Source organism: Rhinichthys klamathensis, unplaced genomic scaffold, assembly GCF_029890125.1.
Source record: "Rhinichthys klamathensis goyatoka isolate OS25496 unplaced genomic scaffold, OSU_Roscu_1.1 h1tg000485l_1, whole genome shotgun sequence".
NCBI lineage: Eukaryota > Metazoa > Chordata > Actinopteri > Cypriniformes > Leuciscidae > Rhinichthys > Rhinichthys klamathensis.
The window spans coordinates 914,658-942,439 of NW_026606972.1; the positions used below are offsets into that span (position 1 = coordinate 914,658).

At 39.5% G+C, this 27,782-nt stretch overlaps 3 protein-coding genes and 1 long non-coding RNA gene across 4 annotated transcripts in view; 1 reads left to right on the plus strand and 3 right to left on the minus strand.

Annotated features, from left to right (window-relative positions):
* Nucleotides 1-3,555: 3,555 nt before the first annotated feature.
* Nucleotides 3,556-6,351, minus strand: cdkn1ba (cyclin dependent kinase inhibitor 1Ba). Its single transcript, XM_056237280.1, has 3 exons — nt 5,609-6,351; nt 5,357-5,473; nt 3,556-4,840 (listed from the first exon to the last, which is right to left on the minus strand). The coding sequence occupies exons 1-2, from the start codon at nt 6,084-6,086 to the stop codon at nt 5,361-5,363; spliced, it is 591 nt and encodes a 196-aa protein (XP_056093255.1). The 5' UTR covers nt 6,087-6,351; the 3' UTR covers nt 3,556-4,840; nt 5,357-5,360.
* Nucleotides 5,407-5,726, plus strand: LOC130072259 (uncharacterized). The gene is made up of 2 exons (XR_008804104.1): nt 5,407-5,537; nt 5,569-5,726. It is a non-coding gene; the product is annotated as an uncharacterized LOC130072259 (long non-coding RNA).
* Nucleotides 6,352-8,500: 2,149 nt separating the features above from the next.
* On the minus strand, nt 8,501-13,012 carry cdpf1 (cysteine rich DPF motif domain containing 1). The gene is made up of 3 exons (XM_056237281.1): nt 12,839-13,012; nt 8,978-9,089; nt 8,501-8,825 (listed from the first exon to the last, which is right to left on the minus strand). Exons 1-3 carry the CDS (start codon nt 12,946-12,948, stop codon nt 8,697-8,699), a joined length of 351 nt encoding a protein of 116 aa, XP_056093256.1. The 5' UTR covers nt 12,949-13,012; the 3' UTR covers nt 8,501-8,696.
* A 1,203-nt stretch (nt 13,013-14,215) lies between these two features.
* pparaa (peroxisome proliferator-activated receptor alpha a) overlaps nt 14,216-27,782 on the minus strand; it is a 52,535-nt gene continuing 38,968 nt past the window's right edge. Inside the window, exons 6-11 of the mRNA XM_056237241.1 lie at nt 25,034-25,270; nt 23,768-23,925; nt 20,086-20,224; nt 16,851-17,050; nt 15,445-15,913; nt 14,216-14,572 (exon numbers count right to left, since the gene is read on the minus strand). Of these exons, the coding sequence (XP_056093216.1) occupies nt 14,328-14,572; nt 15,445-15,913; nt 16,851-17,050; nt 20,086-20,224; nt 23,768-23,925; nt 25,034-25,262 (1,440 nt within the window). The 5' untranslated portion in view covers nt 25,263-25,270 and the 3' untranslated portion in view covers nt 14,216-14,327. The remainder of the gene's footprint in view (nt 14,573-15,444; nt 15,914-16,850; nt 17,051-20,085; nt 20,225-23,767; nt 23,926-25,033; nt 25,271-27,782) is intronic.

Below are 27,782 nucleotides of genomic sequence, written 5' to 3' on the forward strand. Positions count from 1 at the left end.
ACAAGAACGAACCACCGCACAATCTCCCGCATCCTACAGTACATGAGGTCATCTCTAGGAATTGATTAGTTTCGTGCTGTGATATCATCCTCCCCTTTACGAGGTGCAGGGAGATGCACAACTCGAAGGTCAGAAGTTGAGTTGTTGACCATCTCTGCCATCTGTCTGTCTGCCTAGAGTTGTCCTGTACCTTAAAACCGTTTGAATCATTATAGTAATAAATGTTTATTACACCCAAAACGCAAAATATTTATCAAATATTGCACAAGCACACTTTTTAAACTAAATGAAGTTTGTTAGATTTTAAAGATTGTAGCAAGCAATTGCTATATTGTTTAAAACGAAGATAAAAAGTCTTGGACACTGTCTGGTTGTCAAAAGTTGTCCATATGTTAATATAATGAACTACACCACTAAAACACCTGTGGAAAACTGACTTCATACATCCATGAAAAATAACCTTGCGACCAATTGGTTCAAAATAATAAAAAAATGAAAAAATAAAGTATTGGAAAAGTGTATATCATTTACTGTTCAAACTTTTTGGGGCCCCTGGATATAACTACTATTACTATTATAATAATATAATTGTTGTGTGTGTGTGTGTGTGTGCGTGAGTGTGTGTGTGTACACACACACACACACATTTAATTTAATTTTTTTATGTCTTAACACATTTCATTTATCTTTTGCAGTCAAGATGTCTTACACAAGTATCATGCCATGGCTGACATCTCAAATGTAAAGGAGGTAAGGAAAATTCCCTTTTTCTTCCACATAGACATGTAATAGATGAAATTAATCCTTTGATTTCAAAAAGGTTAACTATAATTTGATATTAAAACCAAACTAGTACAGTATCTTTAACTACTGCATAGGCCAAGCAAGGGCGTTGCCATTGGTGGTTTACAGCTGCAAATGTGAAACCCTCAGCTGTTTTTGTATTATAATTACTGATTTCATCAGCCTGCTATTAGTGTTTACCAAGGCTCATGCCATGGCAGGCTGCCAGTTTATGAAGTTCATCACTCATTGACCAGAGGAGAATTTAGATCTTTTCAGAAAAAGGGTTTAGTGTACTGATTTTAGTGTCTGATCAAGGGAAGGGCTGTGTAACAAAGTCAGCAACCGTGGTTTTCTCACTGATTTGACCACAAGCCTGTCTGATTTTCAGTGGAAAGATGTTTCTGTGAAAATAACTGATAGTATGAATGTTGTTTTCACTCGTTTAAGAAGCTATGCGTGTATTAAAGGTTTCCACCTTACTGAATATTCTATCATAAAGCTTCAGGTTTATTATTATAAAATTGGAGACTTTATTAGTGTTATTTATTTTTTATAATATTAAAGTAATCAAAATAGTGAAATTACACAATTAGAAGTATGGGAATAATGTAGTGGGCAAAAAATGCTTGGCACACTCTGGTTATTCATCAGCTTCATGAGGTGTATCCTGGTAGTCCTCATGTACGTATGCTGGACACTTGAGCGCTTTTCCTTCACTGTCGGCTCCTCCAACACATGCAAAAGTTGTAATAAATTAATTAATAATAAAGGTAATAAAAATAATATGCAGGAAAAAAATAATTTAGTGAAGTGTGTGAAAAGTGTGGATATATATTTTATACATAGCTGTAAGTTTATGTTTTCCTAATTCCAATTTAACAAATTTGGGGTTTCTTTGGCATTTTTTCTTCTTCTGCTGTTTTTACCCTTTGGTTTCAAACTTAAATTGGAATATTTTTTTCTCTCCACACTAACATGCCAGAAAATGCTAAAATTGCTAAACATGTTTGATAAACAAGTGAACACAATAAAACTACATTACATCCAGTCAATGAATGTAGATGTTTTAAGTTTCACAGGAAAATAATATTTTTTATAGATGTTAGGACAATTGTATCTTTAATTTGTTGTCACTTTTTAATTGTTATAAATGTTTGTTTATTATTTTTTGTAATTTCTATCACTTTTTTGAATTGTAGGCCTGATTTGCAGGCCAAAATAATGTTTTCTTTCTTTCTGTTACCTTTTACGTATCTGCTGTCATTATTTATTTTTTATATAACTTTTTCACGGTTTAAATAGGCTATGGTGATAACATGCACTGACAGCGTGCCCGATTCAACTATATTTGTATATCGCACAGTAACATATTTTTGTCACCAGCATTTTGTCATGGTAAACATAATGGCTCATGACGAAGCCATAAAGTAAAGGGAGTTCAAGGTGTTGTTTGGAAAATAATTCGCGTGCGCTCGTGTAAATTGCGACCGCTGTGTGTTAATGTGCGTTTCGTCATCTTATATGCAGCCGTGATTTTTGAGCTGAAGTAGGACGGGGCTTTAGAAAGATCCATCCGATTTAACCCTCGGGCCAAACTCACCTCTCCCTTCCCTTTCGCAAACATCAGCAGAAATATCGGTCTGACCAATGGCTCTTATTCTGGGTTGTGCTTTACGAGTAGAACAGTCTGTACAAACACACTCTTACTCCAACCTCAGCGCGCGCAAAGCCAATCTCAGTGGCTGCAGTAAGTGGTGTGTTTTTCTTAATAGTTGTCTGATTGGACAAACCGTATGTCAGTATCTTGGCTTTTTCCCCCTCCGCATGGGACGTGTCCTTGTTTTTTTCTTCTTTTCTGAATCGAAGTAGGGAGCTCAGCAGGTCGTGTGTTAGAAACGCAGCAGCTTTACGCACAAACTTGTCGCACGTTAAGTTAAATAACCAAAAAGAGCACAAGCATCATAATAGCTTTGAAAAATATCTTGTGTATTACAATGATAATGTAGGAGAAGAATAACGTGACCATGTACGTTATCTCCAGTCGTGCAAGTCAACACGCGCGACCAAACAATGTAAAGTCAAACAGCGGTTCCATTTGACAGAATGAATGGTTCGCGCTATATAGCTGAAAACACTGTTTATGAAATATATTACAGCTTACTCAAAGCATACCGGGTCAGTTGCAGTATTTTGCAGTTTCTTTTTTGACATGCAATCTCAGAATAATATTCAGCACTGAGCTTCTTCCTATTTATTATTTTTCATATAAAATATTACAGGCAACACATTATTTGAAGACAATCTAATAGGAATCTCACATTTTAATTGCAGTTTAATTAAAACTCAGTTTAATTGCAGGTTAATCATATCATATGCATTACAGTAGGTCAGAAAATAATTAAACTTTTTAAAAGCATTTTGCATCCTACTTTGTTTAATAGCACAAAATAAAAAATAAAAAACTGGGCAGTTTAAATTAAATAATTTCGTATTTGTGTGCAGGTGTTTATATTGTGTGTGGCAAAAAATAAATAAATAAATGGTTTAGGGTGTGCAAGGCCAAATACCAGCACATACCAATTTAGCACTTGAGAGAGATGTATTTAACAGTTAAATAAAATTGTTGTAAATGTATTTTGGTTATTAGCGCAACTTAGAGTCAGTTTGGGGCTTTTGCTATGCAGGGTGTGAGAGGTGTATTTAAGTTTCCCCTAAGACTGTGTTAACATTCAGAGGTTTTTCTGCACGATATAATGGAAAGGAATCAGGTGAAGGTGTCCATGTCATTATGGTTTAATCATCTCATTTATAAAGCAGTACACAATCCACATCAATTTCTTAATAGGCTCAGTTTGCAACCTTGCACAAATTTTTGAAAAAAAAAATCTTATAAAAAGAAGTACATACAGAAAATGCACAAATGCCACTTTGGATAGTCTTAAACGACAAAAAGCTTGACATAAATAAGTTAGTATAATTTCCTCAGTGTTTTTTATCCTTTTTTTTCTTCTTTACAAAGCAGTATGCACAGGTATAGTTCAATGTTTTTCACACTTGCTGTGTAACGTCTTAATTTAGTTTTTTTTTTTGCCGGTTTATACATATTTTTGTCATAGTGCCATGGCATGTTCAACATGAAAGCCAAATATGTTGTGGCAAAAAAGTGGCTTCATGTTGTTCTTATTTTGTATGGCCCAGTGTTAAAGAAAATAATAATAATAATACATATATATAAACATTATGCTACACAGCAATGAATAGAAAAACATCAAATTGACCAAAAAAATGCAAATCAATTGGTCACTACAGTTGCACTTTATATATTTTTTTTGATGTGTACTCAGTAGGATTTGAGAATTTATATAATTATGCCAAAATAACAAAAGAAATAATTTAAATAAAAGAAAATTAGTGGAATAACCCAGGGATATAATACTGTAAAGAAGTGTGAAAACCTTAATACCACACTAGGAGTCACAGTCCCTTCAGAGAACACAATTGACCAGGTGCTGTTGGCTGGTAAAATCATATTAAGTACCAATAAACATGAACGACATTAATGCAGACAGTGACATTTGTGCAGCTTAAAAATGGCCAAGATTGTGCTGCTGTAGCCAGCCAAAACTGAGACAATGGGATTGTTTAACCTAATTAAAGGGACATGCTGTGTGTGTGTGTGTACATAGATATTTACTTTAAAAGGGTTAATTTTAGGGAGACGTTTAAAAACTGCACAGCAATTCTTCAAGTCAAACGCACTCCATTTATAAATGATTGTTTTTTTAATCTTAATATTACATTTAAATGTGCTACATATAAAATGAAAGTATATACATAGGTAGTAAAAGAACAAATGAAGCAACTCCAATTGCACACTGCTACATTATCTGCTTTTGAGGCAAATATATTTTGTCGAGTGCCAAAACTTTAGTGTAAAAATTCAGTGCTTATACAGCCACTCCAAGGCTCGATTTGTATTTTTCAACTGCTGTCCCTGTTTACTTCATAAAGCTCTTGAAGTATTTGATGGAGAAAATAGGCGTTTTCATCTGTCTGCAGGGAACAAAAAAAGTTGATTAGTAAAGGGAATAACATGTCGAACGCGAGTGCAAAAATGTCACTCAGATAATCACAATACATGCAATAACTTCAACGGCAAAATATTTCAGAATGCATTATAAAGCACAGGGAATGGAAAGCGAACAATTTTGCGCGCAAGTAAATGCATGCATGCATTGTGAACCCGGACCCCCTCCTCCTCGCACCCGCACACACACACACACACCCTACAAGAGACCTGCTGACGTGTTACTACAATGTTGTGCATTTGAGTCGACTGTCACTCGCGCGGTGACAGAATGTTTTGTTTTAATACGCCAGGCCGAACAGTTTCGACTCTGATCGCGTGGAGCAGCATCGACAAGACACAAACATTATTAACGTGTAACAATAAAACAGGCACAGCAATAAACACGAACAAACAAACAGCGACGTTTAACATTTTTATACGAAGTCATACGCGTTTACAAGTTCCACGCTAGACCAGTACGCACGAAACTCACTCTCACCTTTGTTTACGTTTTGGGTTCTGACTTGCTGGGCGCTTGCTCGAGCGAACTCGTCGTATCCGGACAGCGGTTCTCCTCGGTCGCGTGCACGTTGGGTCTTTTGCTTTGGCAAGGAAGATCTATTGGAAGAATGAAGACTGTGTTAGAATAGTCTCGGAAGCAAATGCAAGCGGAGGGCAAAGCGTTTGTCCCCCCGAGATCAGCGCGTAAATAGCACTGCGTAGTGCGCTGTCACGAACTCGCAAAACATTTACCCCGATCCTCTGTCGACGGTCTTTTCCTCGGCGTAGAGAGCGCCGTTCGGCAATCCGTCCGACTCCCGGTCTCCGTGCTGTCAGAGTCCCCCTCTACGCTCTCCAGGGAGGGAGTTGTCGTCAACAAATAATCGTGGTTCCCGTTATGGTCCACAGTCCCGGTAGAGGTAACGTTAGCCCGGTTTACGTGAGGCGGTCTGATGTAAAACTCCGGGACCTCTTTGGCGTCCACCTCTTGCCACTCGTAGTTTCCCGGCGCGAGCGGCTCGTTCTTGGCGAAGTCGTAATTCCATTTTTCCTTGGACGCTTTCTCCATATCCCGCATTTGGTCCTCGACGTCCCTGGCGAACTCTTCGCGATCCACGGAGCCGAAGAGATTTCGGCAGACCGGCGGTTTGGCGTGGTCCGCCTGCCTCGCGTCCACCCTCTCCAGCGTGGGACTTCCATTGGAGACGCGCACTTTTGACATTTTGCACATGAAAGTTTGTCCGAGATTCGCAGCCGCAATCGAGCCAGACGCAGTCTAACTAAAAGCCAACCCTCCCAAGAAAGCCGAGTGAATCGCAGAGCGCACGCATAACAAACGCGCGAATGCGTGTAGAAAGACTAGAGCGCGTGGAAAACAAGTCATGAAAACAGCGCGCGGCTCCGAACACGTCTCGTAGTAATTCCGAAGAAAAACAGACGGGTCATTCGAGTAGGCGAGCACCCAATATGGCGATCGCAAGTAAACTGGCTAGGGAAAAAAAGATTGACAGCAAAGGCTATTTAAACAGAAGACGCCTTTGATTGGCCGGCGAGGCACGGGGCCCGCCCACCGTTGAAAAACGATACAAACAGTAGAAACTCGCGCTCCCTTCAGTTCAGTGTTGCCATGTCCTCTTATTATAAACCACTGTGGCCTAGTTTATTCCTGAATGGTTATAAAATATGGTAGAATAAGCAGTGGTTCTGAGCCTCTGCAGACTTCAAATTAGACAAAACACTGAGATTCAAAACCTCAAATCAAGTTGATGGGAAAAAAAGTTAAAATGCCATGGAGATTTTTCTAATAAAATATATTTGATTGGCTAGAAATTGGTTAAAAAAATGTGTCCAGTAAATCAGTGATGACTGAAATAGTCGTTTAAATTGATTGATTAAAAAGTATGGGAGGCCAAAAGAACATTAACTCCTAAACCTTCTGGGATAGTGAAACGTAGATATTTGAAAATAAAGTATTTGAGTTACCTTTTTTTAATTGAAAGAAAGTAGGAGTACCCTTAAAGGCAGGGTAGGTAAGTTTGAGAAACTCCCTCCCCTCTGGGCTCCTTCCAAAGCCATGCCTCCAAAACACATGATGCCGACCGCTCAGCTGGAGGACGGGTTTACCAGCGCCGAGCATGGAGTGACATCACCTTTTTTTTTTGCCTGCGCTGACTGTATATGCAGGTACAGGTGGCACTGGGAATTTTGACTGCTCTTTCTCTGGCATAATTGTGAGACTTCCGGCCGGTATGTGCTCTTTCGAAATGAGCGAGGGAGAGTCGCCCAGCCAATCATTACATTAGTTCCGAATGGAATAAGTAGCTGTGTTTATTGCAGCCCTGAGAGGACTACAGACACTTGATTTGTATACTCTCCAGAGTACTTACATTTTAGATATGTATTGGTATATAAAGACAGTTTAAACAAATTTGGGAAAAAGTGTTAAATATATTAAAATGTTTCAATTTGGAGATCCGGCAACACAGCTGCAGATGGAACATTTGTGTAAATCACATGAAGGTATTAAAAAGATGATAGTAAAACTTTATAATGCACCTAGCAAGGTTTAGCTGTGTCATAAAGCTGTAATAAACAATATTGTGTGATTGAATAAGACGAGAACATTATTACGATAATGAACTACTCCCTCAGTGTGATCTGTTATCTCCTTGCCAAGCCTGAGGTCATATTTGGCAGACGGCTTATCTCTGACAGACTTTGGCATTACCAATAATAAGTAGCTGAAATGTTCCAGCACCCCCTGCAGAATTTTTCAATAGTGTCTGTGTGAACATGACAAAATGTAATTGCTATAAACTTATATTGGTAGAATGAAGTGACTGTCATAAGGGTTTGGTAATGTCGTCTTAGCAAAAAGTTTATTTTGAGGAGAACTGTGTGAGAAATACATGGTTTTACTGCCATCTAGTGGGTGCAAGAAATCAGCTTTTTTCCCCTCTCCCCTTCCCATGATTAAGGTAGAGAGTTATAGTGGTTCCTGTAAGAATATTGGGCAAAAACTAAAGTTTTTGTTATGTAATTTTTGGCACAATTAAAAGGATTGGCTCTATAACCACTGCTGGTCATTGTCCTGGAAGCCGGGGGGGGACCCAGGCCCCGGTCCCCCCTTCTTCTTTCTTTGGGTGCTGTCTTCACTCTCCTCTTCACTCCAATCACCTTGGTCTCCATCCAGGTCTGGTCTCCTCTGCTCCATCCAGCTTTGGTCAGCTTCTCCTCTGCTCTTCTCTCTCTTCGGTCAGCTTCTCCTCTGCTCTTCAGTCAGCTTCTCCTCTGCTCCATCTTCTCAGAGATCTGGCTGGAATTGAACCAGCGACCTCTGGCATTGGGTGCCAGTGCTCATACCGCTGAGCCATAGATCTCTTACTATGTATGTGCTGGAACTTATACTTCACTACTAACCTGTTTTTCCCCCCTACTAAACAAGTAGTGTTCAAGTCAAGGTGATAAATCTGGAAGCATGTGGTGTAGGGGTATTGCCCATGTTCACAACAATTCTGCACTCCTCCAACAACAGGTTCAAATCTCATCTATATCATTTTAGCCATCTGTAATTAATCACAACCAATGATACAAATTAACATTATTTATTTCATAGTTGACATGGTATTAAGGCATAGTACAAGGCATTGAGTGCTATTGTAAAACTAAAAACACTCATCACAGAACACATTATTTCAATCAAAAGATGCTTTGTCACCTCCAGTTTGATTCATATAAATAGAAAAAGGACAACAGACAATTTCATATACCGTGTCTGGACAGAAGGCTCGCTAGTGTCCTCTGTTCATAACTGATGGCTAATAAATCAATCAATCAATCATCATGAGGACGACGTCTTCTGGACACTCTTCTTCCTCTGCACCTCATTTTGAACCTGCTCTGGAAACTGATGAAGGTGATCCCGCACACATGGCAAACAAAAGCGTTTGGTGTAGAACAGACTGCAGTCCTGTCATGAATAAAAAACAAGTTTATTGATTGCTTTGATTTATTTATATATAATATATCCTAAATATTACGGACTGAGTTTTTAGTTAACTGATAAATTCAATTCTTTCATTTGCAGAAGAGGAGAAATGTTCTACATAGTCACACACGTACCGTTCCCACACACACCGTCTTACTGCACAGACAGCACTTGGATCCTAAAACGAGGAACTTCTCTCTCTCCGGGCAGAAGGGATCCTTCATGCCGTAACATTCCTCCAAGAGCCTGCGGGACAAAGCACATCTCAGTCACTGACGTCATTTTTACACTCATTCAGCCAGACATGGTTCTGCAACTCCTTTGACTGTTCAAATAAGCACTCATTTCAGAAAAAACACCCCCCAGCGGCCAGCACTCGCATTTTACAGTACAGGTGACGGAATCCTGCTAATTATACATCAACATCATCATCAAAACAGAGCAGACCATGCATGCACTTCTTTAGAAAACTGAACGTTATATACATTAATCAGACACACGATCGCGAGACACAGGATTCAAAGTAGAACATAACATCACTACAATAAATATACACACACACACACTGCTGTCAAGTTCAACAACTGCAAAGTTTACATACATTTTGCTCAATTCATGACCTGGATTATTTATAAAGGTTCCAAACTGCATTAAATGTCACCTACGATTTCAAGGATTTCCCGGTCATTTGACTTTAAAATAGTTCAAGATTATTTACATTACTTTTACAATTTACATGGACTGTTTGTATGGAAAGCTGTTTTAACATTTAATCCCTTAAAAATGTACTAGTATCTATTTGCATGCTTGTTTTTTTAAATGTCACAAAATCATTATTTGGAACTGAAATATTGAGTAGAAAGATGGAAAACCTATGCTCCTTTTGGACAATATTTACCATTTTAGTGCTGTCCTGATTTACATCATTCATGAGCCCGTTCCATTTTAAATCTTGCTTTTTTGGATGCTAGTAAGTGTGGTTTGCCTTATGATGAAGGAAGGTATTGCCCCTAGTCTTGCACTGTGAGACTGTGTGTCAAATGTGCAATAAAACTTTGAAAAACATTTCTATTGTAAACATTTTTTTCAAATAATACCCATTTCTATATTCCATTACCTATTTATATTTCTGTTTATAAAAAAATCCTGATAAAAACACATAAGCAGCACAACCATTTTCGGCTAATAATAATTAGAAATATTTATTTTTACCCAAATCTACATACGAGTTCTGAAAGATCGTGTGACACTTAAGACTGGAGTAATGGAGCTTTGCCATCAGAGGAAAAACATTGCCTACATTTTACAATATATTCAAACAAAAAACTTTTTTTTTGTTGAAATTGTAGTAGTGTTCCACAAAATTACTGTTTTTACTGTATTTTCTATCAAATAAATGCAGTATTGGTGTGTATAAGAGACCTCTTTCAAAAAACCTTCCTGACCCTTACTGTGTATTTATATATTTTTACTTATAATATTTATTTTGGGGTATATTATTATTACTCACCTATATATCATATAACTTTGTATATATTTTTTATACTCTTTTATTAGTCATTGTGCAGTCAAATTAAATTATGTGGCGTTCAGTTGAAATATTAACATTAGTTTCTCAATTAAGGAGCAACCAGTCTGCGTACACGTCACACACGGAAGCGTCCGCGCCCTCAGATAAATTGGACATGGCTGTGGTTACAAGAGGTAAAAACAATATAAATACTGTTCGTTTTCTCACAAAAACCACTCGTTTCGTGTCTTAGGGCATCAATGTGTACTTACATTTACGAGTCATTAAATAATGTTTAATTTTGACTGCTCTTTGAGGAGGACCCCCTTCACCTCCATTGTATGACTGACAGACAACAACGGTTTTACCTAAAATTATCAAAACTGAAGATACTGTGGAAACAAAGACACCTACATCTTGGATGCACTGGAGGTAAGCTAAAACATATCAAAAATTAATTTCAAAGTGAACTATCCCTTTAAGATCAATTTCCAAAAGATGATTTTTTATTCCTCTTTTTAGGCAACTTTAGCATGGGGGTAATAACTTATTCACACCACTGTATTACTTAAATTAGCTCTTTGTTCTGCCTTAAAAAATGTACAGTAAGCTAATAATGTATTAATTTATGTACATTTCTGAAAAGCATAACTGATAACATCACTCTGAATAGTAAAGTAGATGCAATGCATTTTCTGTAAAGCTGCTTTGAAAACGATATTGTGAAAAGCGCTATACAAATAAATTGGAATTGAATTGAAAGAGTCTGGACTAGCCCACTACTCTTAGCTCTGCCTAATAATGAGTCGCGCTGAAAGCAGGCAGGCACGCAGTTATGTAGCTCGCGTTTACACTTGCGTGCATGGCGGGCCCGTGCCGCGGTTCGCGTGAATGTGAAAGCAACACGGACTCGGGAGCGCTTGTTCAGGAACATAAGTAACCTGCCCATGCGTTTTAGCAGATTATGATGCATTTAGTTAAATAAAACACATGTAAGGGATGATAGTGTTGATGATTTACCTTGGATACGCGAGAGTTGAGCCTGCAGTGTGTTCGCGCATTGCGCGTGGAAACAGGGCAACACATTTGGAAATCCACTGTCTCCTCAAAAGAGTCCGTTTGAAAGACACAATATATTGACCCGCGTTCTTATTTCTATCATGCGCCGTGCACGTTTGCGATGGCATAAGATGCACGCAAACTCAACAGGGTTCGATAGAATTGAGTGTGAAACCAGACCAACGCTGCGGAGGGCACCGGAAACAATCGCGCTCGCACTCGGGCTCGGACCGCAGCAAACGAGCCCACTGTGAAAGCTCCGTCACCTGCCTCCGCAATTTTTCATATCAAAGCAGTGAAGGCGGGCGGGAACGTGAAGGAAAATGATAGCAGATAAACCAGCAGGGCGCGCACAGCGCACAGACTGGTGTGTGGAGGTGAATTACAGTGAGCCGTTTGTGACGGGAGACCACAAATAAATAGCAGTCAATAGTAAAACGACACGTCGACTAAAAAAATTGCCGTCGACTAATTTGCATGGTCGATTACGTCGACTAATCGCGGCAGCACTAATTTTGATTAGGATATTTGTCTAAAAAGTTACTAGTAACTAAAAAAATAAGTACTAGTATCTTGAGTAAAGTTTAATTAAATACTAGTCACTATTGAAATAAGCACTTATCTAAAAAAAAATAACAACTAGTATCTAAAACCTATTCTAGTACCTTAAGAACAAGTAACTAATGGAATAGATATTAGTGTCTACAAAAATAAGCACTAATAGAATGAAAATAGCTACATTTAAGGATTAAATGTTCAAACGGCTTGCCATACTGTTCGCACATAATTTAACCATAATTAACATCATATACATAACCTCATGTCGCTGAAAACATAAATGTATGACTTTCTTCTGTGGAAGACGGAACTATTTTTGTATTTTTTGACAAATATTGCTAATCATTGACATTGAATGACAATAAATTGCACATTTCTCAATATCTCTACAAGAAAGTAAGCCACAGTTTTGCAACGGCATAGTGAGTAAAATGACACGATTTCCTTTTTTGGGTGACGTGGCAAGTCGTTTTCTATCATTATGCAGTTTGCCAGCACGATTAAAAGGTGAGGAATGTAATATTAGGCTATAATTTTATATTACATTACGTTCTATATACTACGTGCATGTGAAAATAATTGTTTATGGTTCATTGAACAAGCATGAAAAACATTGTTTTCAATAAAGATCTGCAAAGGTTTTTCGGATTTTACTAAATTATATTTACAATATAAAATCGTCCTATCTTTTCATACGTCACCGTGACATCATGGCAAATTAATACATGCGAGAGTTCTGCTCATATAATTACCATTATGGGTGCGTCATTGTATATCACTAACTACATTTTTCTTGCATATGGAGAGCATTGAGCAACTATTCTGTGCGCTAAGCGCAATGCAATTTCACTAATACTTGTGTACTTACACTATTGCTCTGGTGTTTGGCGGCTTCTGCCCGAAGAAACTGTACGGGCTGGACAACTCGCACAGCTCACAGGTGAACACGCCGAGAGCGGATCCTTCGCTCAAATCCATTCGCTCTAAAGCGCGGTCCTCAGGCAGCACAGTTCCTATACCCCGTTCAAACAAACCCTAGCTGTTTGTTTTGAATGAGCACGCGGTTCTCAAGGCACGCCATAGTGCTGTAACGTCACTACGGCGCGTCAAACAGGACGAGGACAGTCTCAAAACTTCCGGTTTTTAGTTTACGCTTGCAGTACATCAGAGTAGCCAGAGGATGGCGCCTGTAATAAAACACTTCCACGTTTTATTGTACGTTTTTTATAAACATTTTTTTATGAACATTATATTTAATTTCAAACTACAAACAATTCCACATCCACAACTGAAAATTAAATGTTTCATTAAAATCAAATAACTTAAATTGGCTTCTATAATCTTTGTTAAAATGCAAGTCTACAAAGCAATTTCTGATAATCAAGGGACTTGTAAATTGCATCAACAAGTAGATCTGGCTCTAAATGTGAAGAAAATTACAATTTTCCCTAAAAAAAAAAAAAAACTCAATAAAACAATAATTTACCAATCAAATACAAGTACTGAGTCAAAACACACAACACATTTGTACAATAAAATTACAGTTGGAGTGCTATACAGTGTACGATGATATTTCTTATACAAAATATTTTACAAATGATGTTCAATATACAAGCATTTCAAATGAGGTAACAAACAATCTGATTTATATGGCTCTCCCAATACATTTCATTCTAGCATTAAAACATGAAAAATCACCCCTTATTCAGGATAGGCAATTGCCTGTCCTAAATCTTTACTGTCGGAGGTTATTTGGCAGAAGCGGTGATGCGACGTCAACCGTTCTGGAAGTTACACTTGATTAGCAACGCCCCCTATATCTGACGCTCCGCCCTGCAAATATTACATTAAGGTGGAAAAGGAAAGCACCAGCACATCATCTCAATGTGGCCAAATGTGTCAAAAGCAACAGAAAAAACACATGAAAATGGCACTTTAATGAGCTCTCTCTCTCTCTATATATATATATATATATATATTTGTGTGCTTGTGTTTACTGTTTGCTTACTACACTTGAATACCATTCGCTTCATTGGCTCCTTTTACGAGTACACATTATAGGCGGAAAGCATGTATTGCACTTATTAGGGGACTCTAAGCATCGTCCTTGTAAAGGTCAGTTCCCTATTAAAGGTTAGTGCAATATTAATGAGCCTAAACTTACACTGGCTTTGCCCTATAATCTCCCAGCAGTGCTTGATCCAGAAGCAGGTACACACCCCAAAGATGTTCCAGCCGCTCTTCCTCCCCCTTGGAGCCGAACATTCATCAACTCAAAGGCTTTCCTCATCTCCTGTCCCGAACACAGGGATCTCTCGTGCACCGGCGCTTCCTGAGAACGGGAACGCTTCGAGCTCTCAGTACATGTCTCTGTAGATCTCCTGCAGAAGAGGATGGAGTGAAGCATCTTCTGTCTTCTTGATCTCCTGGACCAGCTCTGCGTGCTCTGTCACCAGCTGCCGCAGGTCGGCCAGTTTCTGCAGCAGCTTGGGAAAGAGCAAGCCGTTGTCGGGGTGGTTGGACAACAGATGGAGCCGTAGGGCGTGAACTATGCTCTCCTGGATGTGCTCAATCTGTGACACGTCACTCAGTCCTGGACGGTCTGCCAATAGAGATCCAGACAGAGAGAGAGACAAAAGAGACATGTCAGGATGTCAAAAGCACCGTTACTTTGGTACCAAGTCTGAATGAAAACTTGAAATGACTAAATTGAAAACTTATTAAAGGCTACATGCCATTATTTTCTCTTAAATTATTCATATTTCTAGTAATACTAAACTTTTGAAATAAAGGACATTGACTTTAACTTCGGTAGTGTGACATCCCTAGATTTATCTGTACAGTGTGTCTACAGATATAGATGAAACATTTATTGTTCAAGTGTCATTTTGCTAACGGTGTCTCTCTTTAGCATATAGGTTAAAAGAAAAAAAGAGAGTCAGAGCGGTTCTCCAGGAAGCTGTGGTTTGAGGTACTGTCTGCGTTTTTGGTCCCCGCCGCACACAACCACGGGTCCGAGGGTTGCTGCTGGAACCGGAGCCGGCGGAAGAGGAAACTGTGGTTATTTGTGCTATTCCTCAGAGAACAAAATCACCATCTCACTCTCTCTGACCATTATTATGTCTCTCAAAAGCTATTCGCTGTGGGACTCCAGAGGTGACATAAAAAACAACCTGAACCACAACTAACCTACTAACAGGGAGGTGAGATATGTAGGATGCTCATGAACAGGGGTACAGGGGAAGTTTAGGTTCTAATTTAGTTTCAAATTTAAATCAATGTATAAGGACCCCTTGTGACCCCAGGACCCCAGTTTAAAAAACCCCGCTCCAGTTGGAGTGAAGCATGACATAAACTGCATGACATCAATTTCATGTCAAGTATTTCATTTCTGAGTAATCCCCATTTTTAAAACTTTTCATTTAGATTTACACTGACTCTATTTCACTTCCCGTTGCTCTCCCTGCGCCTCACCTCCGCAGCAGATAATGGCAGCCACAAACAGCGCCAGGTCGCTGTCGTCCAGCTCAAGAGCGTTGAACCTCATGGCGAACTGAAATTTGGGCTCCATCATGTCACTGAAGGGCTTGCGTAGACTCTTCAGAAACTCGCGGGTGATGAAGCCTCCGCCGCGAGCCACCAGCAGCCCGTCTTTATTCATGCAGGAGGCCAGCAGGGCGAAGAGCGCCTCGTACACGCCGTACTTCAGCAGAGTCACCTGGTCGTTGAGGTCCAGGGTGGCGAAGCCGGGCAAGGCCTTGGCGAACTCCGTCAGCTCCGTGACCGTCGCCACCGAGGCGTACTGACAGAACAGGAAGAGCCGGGCCTCCACTTCTCTCTGCTGCAGAGTGGAGGTGTCGCCGGACGCCACGTTGCCCAGCAGCTGGGTGAGTAGATTCTGCTCTGCGTGCTGGAGAGAGTCCATGTCGTGGATGACGAAGGGCTTCATTGAAGGACAGAGAGAGGACAGTCAGAGAACAGGTGTGCGTTCAGCTCAATAACTGAGTAGCTTGTGCAATTAGCGCTCTCCGTTTTTTTGTAATTAGCAACCGATGCACTCTTGCTCAGTGAAGCTACTTTAAATCCACAGCTTGCCGAGCTACTCGGTTTATAGTCAATTACAGTCACGCCTTTTGAAAAAGTGGTTACCTACTATAAACAACAAACAAACAGAAGAAAACTACACTTTTACTCTGACCTTCATTTTGCGGGTACAAAAACTATTAGGGATTTCGAATTAATTAATTACTATAACGGTGTAAAAGAAATTACAGATATTTACAAACTAAAGGCTGGAATGCACTACACAACTATTTTAAATCGCTAGGCATCATAAACTTGTCGACTTTGCAAATGTTACAGAGAAAAGCTGGCCCTCATTCACTATGTGAATATTAATCACTATATTAATGACTGAGGGTCAGTCAAGTCGCTCCAAACACAACAAACTCAAGCGTAAACGTGGCTTTTTGCTAGGAGGCATGTGACAAATGAAAATAATGGGATGGAATCATACAAAAATCTGTGCTCATCATAATCTATGTGAGTTTGTCTGTCATCTCTGGCCCAAAATCTGCTGACTGGCTATGACTTTTAGCAACTAACAATGACCCATCCAGACTATAAAGTCGTGTAGTTTATTCCTGCCTTAAATGTAACAAAAACATAATAATTTAATTCTTTGAATTAACAACTATAATAAATATAACCATGATTACATACCAATGAACAGCAGCATTTAAATAAAAACAGCTACAATGGTGTGCAAGGACTTATATTATTTCTTCCAGTGCTTTTACAGACCGATTAGGAGATTTTGATTATCGCCTCATTTTACTCTGCTTTTGTGAGCAATACAATGTGAATAGTGGAGTACTCACCGGAGTGCTGGTCTTGCCCGTGAGAAACACGCGTGCTTTGGCTTTGTTCATGTGGAAGTGTTTGAGGTAGGCTTCATGCATCTGCCTGGCCAGACTCCTCGTGTCCGGCTGCAGAGACTGGTGCTCCTCTTTCCCGCTGACATCCTTCTCTGCTTTCAGCCTCTGCTTCTCTGATTGGGGTATCCGCCCAAAACGGATAGCTGTAAGACACGCGCGCACACACATTACCAATAAAAATAGGTACAACCTCATGCATGCTGCCACAGTCAATGTACAGTATACAAACAAAACAGGAACACACACACACACACGTCTGGTTCACTATCTTTGTAGAGACTCTCCATAGACGTAATGGTTTTTATACTGTACAAACTGTATATTCTATCCCCCTACACCAACCCTACCCCTCAACCTACCCATCACACAAAACTTTATGCAGTTTTACTTTTTAGAAAATAAGCTTGTTAGCAATTTAGGTCCCCACAGTGACACGAGTCCCCATGAGTCTGAGTTCATTCAGGTTGAAGTACCCACCGGGATAGAAAAACATGAACACACACACACAAGTGTAAGGCAGATATACATACATGCTTAACAAAATGTTCGGTAACACTTTATTTTAAGATGACGTAGTTATATGTTACTACATGTACTTACTATAGTAATAACAGTAAATTATGCATAATTACAAGTAACTAACCCTAAACCCAATCCAACCCTAACTCTATAGTAAATTAGTACATGTAGTTCATTAATATTACTCAGTACTTATTTGAGTAAGTACAATGTAACTACGTCACCTTAAAATAAAGTGTAACCAAATGTTCACACTAGGGCTGTTATTTGATTTTTTTTTTTTAAAGGTGATGTGAAATAGGTAAATAAATATGTTGCTTAATTAATTTATTTTGTACGTATCTTTTATTTCCACATCACTGACCTCAGAAGGTAACCCACTTCTAATGTTATTTTTGGAATTCATAAATTGACAAACATTTTTTTTTAGGAAATAAACCCTTCAAATCTGCCTATTCAGTTGGTGTTGTGTAGCTAGATGCCCATTTTCTCCATATTAGACTTTTTCCACCTACAGCTTTCAGTTCTGTGAATGATGGTCCAGCTATGAAATTACAGCTGGATTACATTAGTGAGGAGGACATCTCTGCTAATTTATTATCCACACCAATTTCTAGAATAACTTTTAAAGAAAAGCTGGGGTTATTTGACAATGGAAGACCTACACCAGAGCTTACTTTGGTACAGAAAGCCAAAGCTTTTGAAAGCATTTTAACCCCAGCAAGCTTTATTTGTGAAAACAGTCATTTTGCAGAATTCCTTGTCAATCTGTAAATTGACCATAATGCACATTTGCTGTAATTCTGCATAATAGTTATATTTTCCCAAATAAACCATACGTTTATTACAGTCTGTTACATACGTTTAATCATCTGCTTTGCCAGTCTAATGGTGTTTATTATCAACATTGGTTCCAAAATGCCACGATCGCTGTTCCACTGTCTATGATGTGGAAGTGTCGTTTGTCTCTCTGTTTATCCTGAGGTTACCGTAGTCAGCCGGATCAGGGCCGTATCCAGATCAGATGTAGGACCTGCGCCTAGACACGACCACAACGTAGCCCTGAAGTGTCAGCAGAGATTGTGTCAACTAGACTCTCCCCTGTGAAGGCCTCATTGACACGACAGTTATCGGCACAGATCCTTAACAACAACCCGTATCCATATACCGGCTTGATGAATCCGACCTTCAACCAGATGGAACTGGATTAAATATTTTCAATGTTCCGATCCAATCTGACTTCTGACCTGTAATGCTGCCTGAATCATAATCGTACGTACACTGTTCGTTTGTTGGCCAGTTCCCACCGACTGAGCCTGGTTTCTCCCAAGTTTTTTTTTCTTTTTTTTTCTCTTCTTAGTTGGGGACACTTAATATTCAACAATATTTTTGATCTGCTTGCATTGACACCATTGTATGAGAACTGAACTGAGCTGGACGATGACATCACTGTTTTCTCCAGAGCTGCTGAATAGATATATGAACTAAATTAATAACTAACGATTTTTACAACCGAAATGAATTAACACTGAACTGACTTAAGCTGGACAATGACACTATATTCTTCTAGAGTTGCTGCACAGCCGAAACAAACTTTGTTGCATTATTTTCCTGTTATCACTGTAAAGCTGCTTTGAAACAATCTGCATTGTAAAAAGCGCTATATAAAGAAAGGTGACTTCACTTGAATCCACACACCGATTGTGTGATGATGCAATTACTTGTAATGAGGATTTGCAATGTATAACATGTTGTTTTATTTTAACTTACTGTGCTGAATGTTTGTTGCATTTCTCGTCTAAAGTAACTTATGCACTACTATAGAAGAGGACAGGGTAAGCAAGGCTGGTGTTATGCCGAGTCGCGGTTTCAAGTGTCAGGTTTTGTTTGTGTTGAAATTGCATTTATCAATCGGTCTGAGAAAACCGTAATATCACAGATCGGATGATAAATACCAGAACGGGTCCTTTTTGATTGCTGGTGTATGTGCAGATCCACACTCAAATAGCTCGGGTGGTAGAAAAATCCCCACAGCTCAAATGCGGGTCAAAGGGCACTGATTGCATTAATCTGTTTGCCTTTTATTTATTTATTTTATAATTAATTGCGCCGCGTTAACGTATTGAATCATCAGCTCCAGTTTATACACAAACCACGAGTAGTAGAACTTTAGGTCATTACACTGCTGCCACTTCATCAGTAGCGGGACAAAGGGCAGACATGGGAGGGGGTGTATGGCGTGATATGATACAGATCTACCTCTGAAGGGATTACACTAACAGTGGCACATGACACTAGCCCTCGCTAACAGAAGAGACGACCCTAGATCCAGGTCAAAGTCCCGTGATAGAACGGGACGGCGTGTCTTTCGTGTCACTTAGTTCATCTGCGGTTATCCTGTGATAGCCCTTGGATAGCGTAGATTTGTGCTACCTCATGATGTCAAAGCTAAGAGTGTCTAAAGGTTGTTGTTTTATATTTTGATTCTAATCTAAATTTCCTGACTTTCAAAGAAGCAATTAAAGTACGTGTTCCGAAATATTATTGTAGTAAAACAGAACACCATCTTTGATTACCAATAAAACAATTAAAGATCTTTAATCGTCAAGCCATAAACCGACTCTAATCTATAATCATTTGCTCTTTGTGAAGCTCTTACCGTTGTGGGACATGCCCACTGCAAGGCACTTGCGGAAACGGCAGTATTGACATTTGTTTCTGTTCTTCTTCTGGATCTTGCAGTTGCGTTCGCACTTGTCGTACTCCAGTTTGAGTCGAATGGTTCTCCTGAAGAAGCCCTGTGGAAAATTCATAAAAGACACTTAAAAATGCAAACTGTGAATGATAAAAAAAAAAGTATGATACCAAATTGTACATTTTCATTCTGTAATATACAACCGATTCAAAATGTAAACATAAATATAAGGACTTTACTCCCTAAGGCCCAATGCATAGCGGAACCTCACAAGACGTTATAAAGTGACCTCGATAAACCGAATGCTAATGAGATAAGATGTGTGATAAGATTCACACCGTAACAATATGAACACTGCATATCTATAAACAGATACAGAGTGTGTGCATGTGTGGCAGAATGTCAAAACACTATAACTGTTTATTTTTCAGATAAGGCTACACAATATTTTAGTACCTCCAAAAGGTCTTGGATAGATGCTTGAGAAAAGGTAAATTTTCGAAATGAAAAGGCAAAAAGAATTGTAATGAAGATACAGTGAATGATCTTTGTCATCATTTCATCTGTGGACTGGTATGTGTAGTAAGGGTCACAGTTATAGCCCTTTTGTGCCCCTCCAGGCGAATTATTCAACAGGGAAAAGCAGAACACGTGCCTAACAATGGAAACGGTATCAGATGAGAACTCATGACAGACTGTCACGGATCGCTTCCAGAGCTAAAAACAGAACCGATGACGCATCTCTACACACCAAACATACCAAACGATAAAAGCGGACTGAGGGAACAGCTCGTCACTGTGTTTAGCCTCTGAATACCAACTTTTATAGGACACAGCATTATTTCCTACTGTTCTCAAAAGCTGTGGGAAGTGAAGTTTAAAATATATCTGCACGCTGCAAATGACTCATTTATTCTTCCAGATTTACCGCAAAAGAAAACACAAGCTAAAATGTTAAATGTTTCATGTAGAATTTCTTTTTTCAAAGCAAATGAACCATTAAGAAACACTTTACAATAAGATTCTACACATGAAATAATTAACAATTTTGCAGCTTTTTGAGAATTTTGGTGATTATTCATTTCTCATTACACTAATAGAGTTCTGCAGTGCTGGCGTATTTTTCTAGGACAGTCCGGAGGTTAGAATCACCCTGGTTCCCTCAACAAAAACCCATTAGGTTTTTTTTTCCATTGGCTTTTTGATTATTGCAGAAAATAAGCTCTGTGACCAACAAAAATATATAATCTTACATGTTTTGTTCATCAAGGTAATCTTCACAAATGAAAAACTTCATTTCAAAAATGAAATTCATGACAAAACATGAATTCTGATGCCTACGTAAATACAACTGCCAGAAGTAAAAAGCCAAAGTCAGACAATAAACAAACTACACAATGGTCGCACGACTTCAATGTCACCACCACTAAGCCTCTGACAAATCTTTTAATCTTTATTCAAAATCTACAAGTTGAAAAGTTTTGTTAGCAGCCACCTTTTTCAGGACTTGTAAAAGCCTAATAACACAATGAGTGTGGAATTACTGATATATTTCATGCAGTAGGTAGAATACAATGTGAAAATACCTTGAACTTGTGTTAACCACCTTATTTCAGGTATTTAATCAATAACCCATAAAAAAAAATTATGACTTCAGGACGAGGGAACCAGAAGTGCAAAAAATAACGTCTGAGTTTTAGGACTTAATGCTGCAGCACTCAATACCTGTAACATGTATGCTCTGTTTTTACTTTGTTTCTTTGTGTGTTTGGTTCTGTCCTGTGCGCCCTTAGCCTGGATGCCAGCCGAACTTAGCCCCGCCCACAACATTTGAGGTCGGGAAGTTTGGTCTGGACTTGATCCGTTGTGAAGCAAGTATGCCCGAACCAAAGCTGTTCGGACCAATCAAATTGTCAGGGCGGGCTTTATTCGATGATGGACAGATGATCAACCGTAACGTAATCACCCACGTCGCCAAAGAGCGCTTGGGTTGAATTCGTTTACAACAAAGAATGGCTGCCGCTGGAGAATTGAGATGTGTAGATTCAGCCAATCGCGTCTGTTATAGAAGATCTATCCAGCGCATTCATTTTAAAAGAGGAACAGAGAACCGCGATCAAGGCACTTGTCGATCGGAAAGATGTTTTTGCCTTCCTTCCTACGGGATTCGGTCTATCCAATTGAGTGCAGAGGCATTTTTTATCCTGGTTCAGTTGCACGCCCCATAATCACAGCCCATTGGAGCAGTATCAGACTCACATTCTGACTAGAATCTGAGTATGACGACATCAGGCTAGTGTGCCCTGTCAGTTGACCTAGATTTCCAAGTCTGTGTCTGTTAACTGGCAATTAACTAGCTTATTAGTTCCCTCCCTGTGTGCTTGCAGTCCTTGTACTGTCTTTGTCAATGTTGAGGTGTTGTGAGTATTTTGAATTGACGACGGTTTCCTGGATCATTCCTGCAGTGCGCTTTGTTCAGAACAACTCCCCGTGACGATATCAAGGCATGTTGCAGGAGTCAAGGTTTTACATGTCACTCAAAACAACCTTGCTGCAGAACCGTGAACCCACAAGCAAAGACGGCGGATTTTAAATGTAATCCTTATGGAAGCATCCCCCGTCAGCCGAGCGACAGCTGTTGAGGAGCTTTCTCTAGGTGTTACGCACCTCAAAGTTCTCAAAAGAAGTTTGTTAATATACAGTTGTTTTAGACCAATGAAATGTCAATGTGGGACAAAGCTCAACGCCATGGAAAAACAAACTACGTGACGGACAAAATGTCCCGTCCTTGTTGCAGATTCACTTTGAAGAATAGCTTTTAGCGCTTGTTCCTTTATCATATTGTTCCTAGTTAGGACACTGTGTAAAACTCAAACCATATAATTAACTAACATGAAAATGAGTTAAACCAGAGGTGCATGAAACTTGAAACCAGTGAACTGAACTGAATAATAAACTTAGTCAGTCCACAGAGATCCTGATTATGTATGACTAGTTTCACACAAAATATGTTTTTAATTAGCATTCCATTTTAAAAGTAGCTTAACTACAACTACCATGATTCCTTAAAACAAAACGCATATAACGTATATTTTAAAGTGCAACGTGAAAAAGTGGTAAACTGCATCAGCAATCAACCTTCAGGTGTAATTGTTCCAGTTCAATTGCACCCTGAGGGGTGCCAACGGTCAAAGTCTGCCCTTGCTGGAGAAAAGCACATGGCAATAACTGGGCTGGTGGTAGTTAACTTTAAAGGAAAGAGAACGGCTGTGACCCAGGCTCGAGTCAGCTGGGCTGTGTTGTGCGGAGGTACGCACTAAGTCCTTCTGATTTTGACATGCTCCACATGAAGCAACAGCTCTTGTACACGCTTCACCTCACATGTACGAAGTGGGAAAAAGCCTCGGGGGAACTCTCAGTCTTTTTTTGCAAAAGTAGCTATGAAAATACTCCAAAAACTTGCGTGCTCTCTGTTGACCCTGGTGTGCTCGCTCAAGTGTTTTCTGTCCCAGACAGATTTGTGGTTATGAAAGTGTAACACAGTGTCTGTACTAATGGCAAGCAGGAAAAAGTTGAGGGTGCTTCGATATTGACTCTTGGCCCTCGTGTGAGAATTTTCCACTGTACACTTTGCATGCGCGCTTACCTTACACCCCTCGCAGGCATGCACTCCGTAGTGGAAACCTGAGGCCCGGTCGGCGCAGACGCGGCACTCGAGGGCGAGAGAACCGGATGAGTTCTCGTCCTGACCTGTGCTGGCCGCGAACACTTCTGAGGACGGACTAGATGCCGGGGTTAAGACATCTACAAGACAAACACACATGTGCACAGTCAATATCACAGATTTATACTGACCCAGATGCATTTAAGATGATGTCCTAATTTAGCGCAAATAAAAGTGTGGATATATACTTTTCCTTAATTTTTTTGTTTCATTAATAAATTCATACAGTTGGCACAATTTGTATTTATCTACAAAATGTACAACTTTAATAATATAATACAGCATTTAAGGATAAGCCTTTTGATCAAAATGATGTTAAAATTGTCAAGCATGTCCAAACTTATGTGTGGTTGTTTATATACAATCAAATGAATGCAAATGTTTAATTCTTTAACTTGACAGATTAGGGGTGATTTAAGATTTTTTGGTCCCTTTTGAACATTCTGTTGACTAATGGCGCTTTTCCACTACACAGTACCAGCTCGCCTCGGCTCGGCTCGGCTCGACTCGCCTTTGTTTGGTTTTCCACTGTGTAAAAGTTGTACCTGTACCTGCTTTCGGGTACTTTTTTTCGTACCACCTCCGGCGAGGTTCCAAGCGAGCTGAGGCGAGCTAAGGCGATACTAAAATGTGACGTGAAAACAATGCCGACTGCTGATTGGTCACAGAGAATCTGCGTCATCATTGCACGCGCCAGATGGAGCATTTTAAATAGTTTGGCCAGAGATAGTTACTAAACTTACTACTATTATTATGGCAACTCAGAAGAATATGCCGTGGTCAAACGAGGAGGTGCAGACATTCCTTTGTTTGGTTGCCGAAGAGAGGATCCAGCGAGAGCTTGATGGGGCAACGAGGAACGAAATGCGTCGCTATGACGACCGGGTACTATTTGTGGCGGTACTTTCTGCAATGGAAAACGGAGCGAAAAGCGAGCCGAGTCGAGGCGAGCCAAGGCGAGTCGAGTCGAGCTGGTACTGGTAATGGAAAAGCGCCATAAAAGTAACTTTGCAACTCCATGTCAACAAATTCACATTAGAGTATTTGTAGACTGTCTGCTTAATATATGCTAACTCTTTATTTTGATGCTCCCCAACAGACATTCTAATGACTGTAAGTAACTTTTTTTTTTTATAGACCTGATTGGTTAGGATTATTGTTCGGATTGCGTGTGTCCAAATGCTCTACCTAAGACAGTGGAGTCGTCTACTAATGTGTTGCAGCTCTGGTATTCCAGCACGTGAAAGTTGAAAGTATCGTCGCTGAGAGACTGAGAGATGTCCTCGAGCACCTCCATGTCACCAATGAGTTCTCCACACAGAGGGCTGTCCAGGATTGGATCGCCCAGCGGGGACAAGGGACTGTACAGGCTCGGCATATCTACCATGGCGCTGGACCACGGCAAGCTTTGAATCATTCATCCGTCTGCAAAGACAAAACAACGACAAGAAAAGTGAAGATTGAGTCAAGAAAATATAGTTTCATATTTTACAATCCCTAGATTACACTGGGATTACTGGCCACACCCAGATGACAACAACAACCAGGGATTTCAGACGCTATTGAGTTTAATGCAGGGCTGTGAGGGATAGACTTACAGTCTTTACAATGGCACGCACTGAATAAATGTCCTAGATCACGCAATTTTCATTTGTTTTATGCAGGTTTTTTTACTGAATGAAAGTGTCGAAATGTTGCGAACAATCGTTATGTTGTTGAACATTGCAATCCACTGAACAACCTGTAATTCTATCCCTCACAGTTTTGTTCTCATTATTGTCTAAATTAAATATGGTTCTGCTACCCTGACTAAGGTCCATTGTCATTTGTAAAATATTTACATTAAAATTATTTCAGAGCAACACACAGAAATCAAAGCAGAATTGAAAGTTTAATTAATAAAAAGAAGAAACATTAGCAGTTATTTTGTTATTTTAGACATCAGTTTGGGTGGGACAATAATGGAGACCTAAATATCTACTTGGTATGCAAACTGCAACCTGGTCTCTGTGAAACACTGACTAGAAGAAGTTCCATTCAGAGCAATGCTAGAGAAGTAACGTGTTTAAGAGGGGTTGCCACAGAAACCCCAGGCTCAGTTATCGCAGCGTTTTATTCAGACATGAGGGGAGCGTTTCAAAGGCTTTGGCCTGCTTCATCACAGGAATGTGATCTCATTCGTCCTGCCATGTGAACTTGTCAAAGAGACCCACCAAAGACCAAGTGCTCCCTCGATTGAGGTGATCTCAAGGTTGGGTCAAGGTCAAAAGACCTTCCAGACATAAAAAGGTTCCAGGGCGTTGTTATGTGGTTGCCAAGACGTTTCGAGAGGTTGCAGGGCAGTTATTTGGATGCACTTCATTTGCTTGATAATATCACAAACACTGTGGCCAGACGTTTCAAGTGCATTGCCGGGGAGGAGATAACAATCCTATTCGAAAGAATTAACTACTCAAATGGATTCAGACGCTCTAGAGGGAATTCTTAAGGCAGCTCGAGGGGTCTTGAGGACAACGGTTCAAATGGCATTCCACTCAACCCTTTAATTTCTTACAGCAGTGACATGGAGAAGACTAACCAATGCCAGACTTGGCATTCGAGCACTTTTGCAATGGATCACTATTTTTTTGGAGGAGGAAGTAACAACACACTTTACCTTCAAGCGACAAACACAGCCAATCTAAAATAAACTGCAGGTGCTAAAGAGCTGAAAAAACTGCGCACTAACATCGACTACTGATGGTAGACAAGCTGTTTCTACCACTGTCATAAATCAGTGCTTGGCAGACAAGCCCAGTTTCCAGCTCTGTCTGCGAGGGGAAGCCGGCCAGCTTTCTAAAGTTATACCTGATCTCCCCGTTCTGTAGATTTGCCCGAAGCAGAACAGCACAAATCTTACCCAGCTGTGTGTCTCCAGCTGTTGAGGCTATGTGAAACCTGAGCTGAGCATGATTCTTCAGTCAAGGAACGCACGCAGCGTTCTCTCAGCCGCTGTGCGACAATCATTCCTGATTCTGCCCTTGACACAACATGCACAGACGAGTGCAGTAACAAGCGTTCCTATTGGAGAAACATACAGACCGCTAGAATGACTACATATTAGTTAATACACTGGAAAAAAAGTTGTCCTGTTTTCCAGTAAAAATAAAAACACATGCTTAAATATCCTTAAAACAAGAATCATTTACTGGTTAAAAATTGCATAGGGAATGAGAGGGATTTTTAAGCTTTGGGGGTGGGGGTTATACTTAAAACAAGGAAAAAATAAATTACAAAATAGTAAACTTGTACTTACAAAACTTACAAAAACTTGTAATACTATATGTAATTTTGCTGGTCAAGTAAATTTATATTTTTTATTTATATTTTTCACATGTAAAGTGTGTATTTCTCATACTGGTGAAGGAGAAGGATTATGGCATTTTAGTCAAGAGACTGCAAAAAAAATTTATATCAGTTTTGTGTCTTGTTTTCCAGTAAAAATATATACACGTTTACAATTTGCTTGAGAAGCAAAACTGCATACAATGTTAAGATGAAGATTAATACCACACTGGCAAATAGTTTTTGTCTTGTTTTAAGCTTAAACCTCATACAGGGTTTCTGCAGGTTTGATGAAGGTAAATGTAAGACTTTTTAAAGATCTTTTATGACCAAGGAAAGACAATTAAGGAATAAATTGAAGGAAATGCAATACATCAATGTTCTCTAAATGTCTAGGGAGAAACACAATGAGTTGTATTAGCAACACTTCAAAGTTTGAAAATACAACTTCCAACACATATCCATTACTTTTGTTTAATTCATTTTACAAAAAAAGCTTAAATCACTCCGCTCCCAACCACTAGAATATGGACATACGTTTTACTGTACCTTCTTCAAAAAAAAAAGAGAAGTTTTTCCTCTGTGTTTTTGTCTTGTTTTCTGTGAAACTGAT